General features: G+C 41.3%; 1 protein-coding gene across 1 annotated transcript; it reads left to right on the top strand.

Annotated features, from left to right (window-relative positions):
* The first annotated feature begins 635 nt into the window (after positions 1-635).
* On the top strand, positions 636-2653 carry LOC143325134 (uncharacterized). Its single transcript, XM_076738045.1, has 3 exons — positions 636-687; positions 1060-1210; positions 2271-2653. The coding sequence occupies exons 1-3, from the start codon at positions 636-638 to the stop codon at positions 2530-2532; spliced, it is 465 nt and encodes a 154-aa protein (XP_076594160.1). The 3' UTR covers positions 2533-2653.
* Positions 2654-8688: the final 6035 nt, after the last annotated feature.

Below are 8688 nucleotides of genomic sequence, written 5' to 3'. Positions count from 1 at the left end.
GCTGGTTGAAGTTAAGATACCTTTTACTCCTTTACTCCTTTATATTTGTCTTTGAAATGTAGTGAAGTAGAGGTAGAATAAAACTGAAACACTCAAGGTACAAATACCTCAAAAGTATTGTTCAGAACAGCTCTTGAGTAAATTCATGAGCTTCTGTCAGTCAGCCAACAGTTCATCTTTTTCTCCAACTCACTCACCCAGCAGAGTGGACTTTGTGTCTGTCTTGTGACGGCTATCAAGCATCAAGGTTCAGCCGACACAAAGATTGTATTCTCTCTTGTCAGGTCACTTCTTTATGTTGGAGGTGATTAAATTCTGATTAGCCATGATTTACTCTTCCTCTGGAGCTATAAAAGCCCCCGGCTCCCTGACAGAAGCCACCGTTAGGTCCAAGAACCCCAGGAGTTAAGGTAAGTCTCTGGCTGCTTTTCTTTGGTCTGTCTTACTCTTTGTGTGGCTGTGGACAGAAACGTATTGTTCACGTATTTTAAGAAAATACACTGACTGTTCTTTACATTATGAGAAACTACTGCTTTACCACAGTTTGATTCCTATTTATTGTGATCTCTGCAACTTCCAGTGTTATCTGACTGATCCTTCCACTGTCTCTAGGTTGGTCTTGCTCTTCTGCAGTCATGAAATTCTCCCTCATTGCCGCTCTTGTCGTTGTGCTGGCTGTTGCCCATGGTGAGACATTTCTTCACTGACTTCAAAAAACAGTATTTGATATACGTGATGTATTTTTAAGCTCTCATACAGACTATAAAATACAAAAAATGTGACTTTTGAATATCTGCTGCATTTTCAGCCCATCAAAACCTTTTCTCTTTGGCATTTTAACAACTAAAATACATACACGGTTTGCCGTCAGCATTGTAGAGTAAGGCTCATAAATTAAAAAAAAAATACCGTACGTACTGTGTGTGCATGCCTACCCTTCAGTCTGATGAACTGAAGGCACTACTGTTCGTATTCTCAACTGTCTTCATGTCCTGCTGTGTGCAAGTTTTGATTACATGTAGTGGATTTAAGTAAAGAACAGCAAACACATGTTCACAGGCACAGAGGCCGTCTCACTGGTGAAGCGTGATGTCCAGTCTGAGGTGGACAGGATCACCAAGATCATCAATGACATGTCCGCCAGCATCACCACCGCAACCCAGGACATGGTGGAGAAGGTGAAGGCTCTGGAGGTGACCAACACTGCTCAGTAAGTAACAAGCACTGACTCCAGCCTACAATCACCACACTGGGTCTGGGATGTAGGATTCAAACTGCTCCACTCAGTGTGAGCCACAGGTTGGATAGAGTATTCAGGGAAATGTTTCAAGAATAAACTCTAAATGTAAATGGCCAGTGTTAAGTGCTAGCATGAATGTGTGACGGCTAAATTGTCCTCAGAACAATATAGGCAAAATGGCACATGGAAGTTGAATGGAAGGGCTAATTTTCTGTCAGCAAGGTTAACTTTATTTTTTTATTTTCTGACTTAATTTTATTAGCTATATACCAGTATATACAGTGCAAGTTTATTTATTTGAATATTTACATGCAGAACGTCGCATGTAATTTAGAAATACTATAACTGAGAAAAACTGGCTTTAGAAACAACAATTGTGTCCCCTTTAAGTCAATTGTCAAGATGAAAATGTCATATTTTGGATGCAAATGACATGTAAAACATGAGGCTAAAGGCTAACCTTTGGATAGCAAATGGGCTTTTTTTTTTTTTTTTTTAGATAAAACTCACTTACTGTTACTGAAAACTTGGACTGAATGCATGCATGAATACACACAGTACACACCCTGACTGAGCTGGTGTAGCAGCAATCAGTAGTTAACCGCAGCAGTCGCACTGATACTGTCTCACTGAAAACAGCCAAATCTGATGCAATATCTTCAATCAAGGCAATATATGCTTGTTTCTTATCTTCTTACCTTTTGTTACATTTAACTTGTTTGAAGCTTTTTTCCCCCTTAAATATCTCAATAAGATTTTACGACTTCCGAATGAGTCTTTGTATCCAGACAGATGTAGTTGTTTTTAGTCCGGTCACAATACTTTTAAGATAACTTTGGGTCTTTGAGAGTAGATATTTTTACTTGATGGTAGATAATTAAAGTAATATTTCCCCCATTTAATTCCTTTTGCCCCTTGTTTTTGAGAGCTCAGAGCTTTGCAGTGTTCAACTATTTTTCTTTATTAAAATGCAAGTCAGAGTCAACAGCAGTGATTAACAGAAGATTGTCGCTTCCTCTAAATTCCATAGGACTTACATGGAGGACAGCAGAGCCAAGATCCAGCCTCTGGTTGAGAAGTTCCAGGCCGAGGCCGCCAAGCTGCAGGAGCAGGTCAAGCCCTTCATCACCAACATTGAGGATCAGATGAAGCCCCTGACCGATAACTTCAACACTCAGGTCAAACCCCTGACCGACAACTTCCACGCCCAGGTCAAGCCTCTGACCGACATGATGGAGAAGTTCTTCCAGCAGGTGATGGACCAGACCAAGGCCCTGCTCCCCCCTCAGTAAAGCTTGCTGTTGGTTTGTTCCAGCTGAGCTAGAGCTCATTTTTGGTTCTGCCCAAAATGCTTTGCTGGTGTTTGTCTGTCATACTCCTCTGTCTTTAAGTCATCTGAGATATGATGCTTGAATCATCATTAAAGGGGGTTGAAAGTCATCATTTTGAGCTGACGTACTCTTTATTTTGGCTTATATGAGCAAAGCTAGATTTGATTGATTAGATTCATGTATGAAAAGCCAGAGGTCAGGTTATAAAGTCGAAATGAAATATACTGTAGCTCATTGAAGTGGAAGTCAATAGCAACATTACCTCTAACCTTTGGGTCAGCTGTGTTTTCCATCATTTATGGTTCAATATTCTGACGTAGGCTGTCAAATGCTCTGGTGTGGATAACATCAGGCTGATGACATCAACCTAAACGCATGGCTGCATTGACTTAAAGCCAATAATTAACCCGATACACAATCAGAGATAACCAGGACTAACCTGACCATGTCAATGCTAAACAGGTCTTACTTAATCTGTTCTTATCACAGCAACCTTTAAGCTCGCGGGGAAAGAAAATCTCCACAAGTGTGTAAAAAAGCAGATTAACAACGTGTGCATTTTGTATGTTTAATTTGTCATTTGGACACAGCTCAAGACAAGTCGATCAATAGCTCAGAAATACCTGAAATTCACTATAAGCTGTTGGGAAAAATAAAAGGTTATACATCATTCTTATTTCGGTATGAAGCACAGTTTAAACAACGTGTTCGAGATTATAAGAAGGCAGCTGTGAGGTCAGTTTGACAAATTTGTGCTTCTTACCAGTCAGATTCCACCGTGTTCTGTTTGCTGGCATCCAGACAGAAGGGGCAGAAAAAAGCGTCAGTCACCACGAGCCTGTGCAATTTCACCGAAACTGGAACGATTAATTGTCAGTTATTATAAATAAATGATTTTAAGACAGAGTTAGAAACAGCCAAATTCTACCAAAAACCTGCGAACATGTAGCAGTAATATGGATTGGCAAAAGTATTTGCATGCTGTTAAGAATGTGAATGGTGGAAATACTTTAAAAACATCACTATTTTAAAAATGACGCCCTTAAACATTTGATGCAGGAGTTTCAACCGAAACTGTGCGACTTCTCCATGGAGATAAATCATGGTTTGACCCAGTTTAGTCTGTCGTGCACAATAGTAAGACATCGCGGTGTAATTACTGCTCATCTTTCTTGGAAGGCAACTGGTGCACTTGCTGTTTTTCAAAGGCCTCTTTTATTATGCAAGTGCCCTGGGGAAATTAGAGCTGTGTCAAATTTTAAGAGAACTCGCTCGAGTTCAAGCTCGTGTCTCAAAGCAGTGAGGGAGACAATGACTTGTTGTCAGTTTAACCACAAAACAACAAAATCACTAGTCTTCCATGCCGCCATGGACTCCCACATGCAGACAGTAAAGATTTACCTTTTTACAGTCAAGTAACAGAGCAGCATTTTTGTCTCTGCAAATTAAAGTCTTATCAAACATTCTTCACGCCAGCTACAAATGAACCAATTCATTCATTTCGGTGAGTTAGAATAAAGCTTTCAAGAAACACTTGAATATATATTATCTCTCTCAATTAAAACGCATAGTAATGAAACGACTCTATTATTCCCTCTGATGTTAATCTGTCACTGCGTACTGCCTCCGGTTCTGTTGCCAAGCTACGAGCCATACTCAAGGTGGCCTCCTTGAGCTAGTATATGATCCAAATCCTCCTGTGGAGACGAGGCAGGGCTGAAGGGAGCTTTTGACAAAACCTCTGTGGCCCTCCCTCAAACTAAACTTTCTTCAGCACTCAAAGCTCTCTGGTGAAGGCCGGAGCCTGTTTGTCACAACAGAACTGGCAGTCCTGAGAGGCCTTCTCCTTGTGCTTGTGGAGATTAAATGAATCAGTTGGCAGCCTGTCAAGAAACCATCTGTAAAAGTGCTCGAACTCATGCTCGAAAGGAACGCGCTTAAAGAACAGATGAACAAGTTCCCCTGCGCGGCCTGTTATTTCGATTACTGCAATTATCCCTGCGCGACTACTTCATTATCTTTCATCTACCATTTTTCATATTTGGAAACAGGAATCATAAAGTCACCATCGTGCATCTGTATTTACCAGTATTGAGTTTTGTCCCCCTTTGCCACTGCGTTGTATCAATAGACAGAAATCTTTATACTTCTACTTGTACACCACCAGAAACTCGTCCACACAACATGCAGTTTCTCTACCTTGAAACATGAAACACTTTTGTGAGGGTGCAGTGTTTGAGATCCTGATGTTCTGGAGGAAGGACGAGGCCGAGGGATGGATGGAGGAAGGCAGAGGGGCTGGAAGCAGGGCCGGGGGGTCGCCTCAGGGTTATCTGCCAGGACAGACTGTGTGATCCAAGGCTCGGTACAGCCGGTGACAACCCTGCATGCTGGAAGAGAGAGAAAACACCTGCTGACACGCTGTCATTCAGGCGCCGTGCGGCGTCTTAATGTACTGACGTCAGTGTTAATCAGTTCAGTGTCACTTTGATTCAGCAGCCAAGCAGGAACGCAGATGAAGTTGGGGAATGCTGAAAGAATATTAACATATTCCTTCAGTTTTGAGCAGCCAAATGTTTGTCTCTGTAATAAACTTTATACTGATGAAAGGCAGTGATCTTACAAGCCGTTTAACTGTGTTTTCACCACGTTAAACGCTGCAGTAGAGCTTTTCCTGCAGAACTGCAGCGATTAGTTGAGTAAAGCAAAATTAATCAGCTTTTTGATCATTGTTTCAGTCATTTTTAAGGCAAAAAAAACAACATTTGATGGATCCAAGTTCTCAAATTTGAAAAGAAAATAATGAGAGACTTCTGGGAATATACAGTATGACATAAACATATTCAAACAATACGAACACTCAAAAAAAGAAAAAAAAACGGTGAAAATATGAATGGAGTTTTTATTTTCATTTACCACCTCGTGCAATTGATCGCTTATCAGGAGAAGCAATCAAGGCTGCAGAAACTGATTATTTTACATTTTACATCCCTCCCAAGCCTCCAGCTGAAAACTACTGCATTAATTTAACATTTCTCCCTCATGCGTGTACTGTACTCAATCCCACATTGCCAATAAAGCCTACAGGTTCCAGGTAAAGGTCCTTGCATCCATCCCATAATGATCAATAATTTAACATTAATAATAGCGTTTTGCATGTCTGAAGTCAGCTTTTGAGGGAAGACGTACAGTCAGTTGTTTCTCACTGGCACTTTGCCATTTTGTTAATGCTTTAGCTGGACACATACAGTCTTACAGTGATGGGCACACATTACAGTGATGGACACGTTTAGGCAAACAAATTATACTGACACATTAGAAGCTTGATAAATATCAGAAAATGCAATTTAATTTTAGGTGTTATACCGACACGTCATCCTATATATTTGATTGATCACATACTGATGTCATTAAATCATATATAACATGTTAAGAGTGGGGAATGGGGGTTGGTAGTGGGATTGTTTTCTCGTCTTTATACGTTACTGCTACTTGTATATGATCAACGATCAGACAAAGAACATCTTCTCTTGTACAAGAATTAAAGAATAAAATCTATCCTTCAATCTTCTCTGCCGCTGCTGAAGGAAAAAGTGACTAATTATTGCAGCACTCACAGCTCTTCACTGCACTTACGATTGACATAACATTTCATTGTGTGAAACTGCTTCCTTGTGAGCGTAAACCTGACCGTGGATGCAGAGGATGATGTGAGTATTTACTGAAACTTGATAGCATGTCGGCCAACAGCGCTGCCATCTCACCGGACCCTCTACATAGTTAAACCGTGTGTGTTTGTGTATGTGTGTGGACTGCACAAACACATTGAAACCTGATCTGCATGTGTGCGCGCGTGTGTGTGTGTGTGTGTGTGTGCTTTTGCTTGTATTTGTGTGTGCATACATCTACAGTATGTCAGTATGTTGTGTTTGGCAGTCTAAGGGATGCATGTTGGTAGATAACCGCCTGTTTGGGTGCTTTTTGAATCAAAACGTGTGTATTTTAAATGCTTTTTATGAGAATGACGAAGAACAACCGGATTTCTCAGGATGTCACTCACATCTATGTGCAGTTTAACGTTAAATGCAGGGATGCGGAGACATAATGGACCAGTTGCACAACTGAAAATCAATAAGAGAAAATGGGTGACACTGACAGACAATGGCAAGACAGTCACGAAATATTGATAAAAAATTATTTCTTTCGTTTCGGAGAGAATAACTGCTGTAGTAAACAGGACAAATATATTAAAAAGGCGATACAGGTAGTCTCGGTCAGTCAAAACAATATAAAGCTATACAATATAATGAGAGACACATTGATTTATCTGATGGTAAAATTGTTGGCACTTACCATTTCTGCATTAGGCACCTGGGGTCATCCACAAGGGCGTTGATTGCAGGCGCACAAAAAGAGCAATTTTCCCTGCACAAAGGGAAAGAGGAGTCTTTGTCAAAAAAATTAAACTCACTTGAATTCACAAAAAAGGATGTTTGAAAAAAAAAAAAATGTACGTAGACTCACAGAAGAGATGCTAAAAATGATTTGGGTTTGAGGGGTCTAACACCTAGCGTTAAAGGCAACAGTCGATGTTGGCCTCTGAGGAGAGAAAGGACACAGTCTGTCTGCATTGGCCAGTGGAGAACACTGATAGATATGTTTTTGCTGGCATGGGTTATGTTTTTACTCAGAACTGACAGACAGACAGCCCCCATGCACACAGGTGCTATTCAAGGAAACTGTGTAAAAGTGACGTCACTGAGAAAAATCTAGCCCACAAACCTTTTCAACACTCAAGTCCCGCCCACTACATGTTGCTCTTTTCATATTTTTCCCATTTTCTCCTTTTTTTTCTCTCTCTGTATCTCCACTTCTCTCTCCCTCTCCCTCATCACTCTTTGTCCGCCTGTCTTTGTGGATCTCTATCTCTCTCCGTCAGATCCTCAGTCCATAAAGTACATTTCAACAAACGATGAAGCCATAAACACTCATCTGCTGTAAACTCAAAAACCCTTCTCTTCAGCTCTTCATCTCTGTTTCAGCTCCTGTCTTCATCACTCTGCCTCCATGTCTGTCTTTCTCATACACACACACACACACACGCACACACAAACACACACTGTATAGGTTGAATACACGACACTATATAAATCGTTCAGTGTTTGTTTTCATTTCACCATCGCCAGCTGAACGCAAAATATGCTCTCGATGTCTTCGCTTCGCTGGCGTTCGTGTGGCTTTTGCAAATGTGCGCTGCTCCTGATGTGAAACCACCAAATGAAGCTTCCCCCAATTTTCATAGCCCTCCAATTTGGAGCACGGCCGTCTCCCTCTCTCTAATGCTGAAACACCACTTTGTGAAATTACAGTACAATTTTGAAAAGTAGAAACAGGCAGCAGGCAATTCAGGTGCTCAGCCTCCGCAACAATGGAGTGCTGGCCTTGGTGATGGTTGCTAGGCAATGGAGGAAATACAATGGCCTCCTCTGAAACCAAAGGCCCTTAAGTGGACTGACAGGAGTGAAAGCACACACACACACATACACACACACACACACACTCACAAAATAGAGCGATGCAAGGAAAAGGAGAGTGTAAGTGAAGCTGTGCACCTCTGTGTGTAGACGCTCGACCGAAATATTGCAGTAGCTGTTTGGAACATGAGGAGGGACGAGGCTGAATAAGACTGAATCAGGCTTTTTTTTTTTTTTTTTCTTTGGGCAGCACACAGAAGAAAAACAGGCAGGCTAGTCCTGGATATGTGAAAAGCTACATGCATGTATTGACTGTATGAGCTGTTGCTGCATACCTGTATTGGATACATAAGTTGTGGAGGCTTTTTTGTTTTTGTAGACGGCTTGGGACAACCTGATAGTGGGAGATAATGTTTCAGATGGAGCAATGTATTGACCAATCACATGGTCAATAGAACAACAATCAGCGGCTGCTCACGTCTGGCAGCCTGTCTGCCTCTCCATCTGTCTCTTCATTTCTTCGTCCACCCCTCCGTCCTCACATATTACCATTTATCTGCTGCTATGTCTACCCAAACATCCATCCAGCTTCCCGTCAACGGGCTAATGAAACAATATTGTAAACAGTGCCACCGCTCCATGT

Source organism: Chaetodon auriga, chromosome 8 (genome assembly GCF_051107435.1).
Source record: "Chaetodon auriga isolate fChaAug3 chromosome 8, fChaAug3.hap1, whole genome shotgun sequence".
Classification (NCBI taxonomy): domain Eukaryota; kingdom Metazoa; phylum Chordata; class Actinopteri; order Chaetodontiformes; family Chaetodontidae; genus Chaetodon; species Chaetodon auriga.
The sequence above is the reverse complement of the archived record's forward strand: the minus strand, read 5'-3'. Positions and strand labels throughout refer to the sequence as shown.

Coding starts and splice junctions, on each gene's coding strand:
- LOC143325134 (XM_076738045.1), top strand. CDS start 636: ATGAAATTCTCCCTCATTGCCGCTCTTGTCGTTGTGCTGGCTGTTGCC. Junction 688..1,059: donor TGTGCTGGCTGTTGCCCATG/GTGAGACATTTC, acceptor ACATGTTCACAG/GCACAGAGGCCGTCTCACTG. Junction 1,211..2,270: donor GAGGTGACCAACACTGCTCA/GTAAGTAACAAG, acceptor TAAATTCCATAG/GACTTACATGGAGGACAGCA.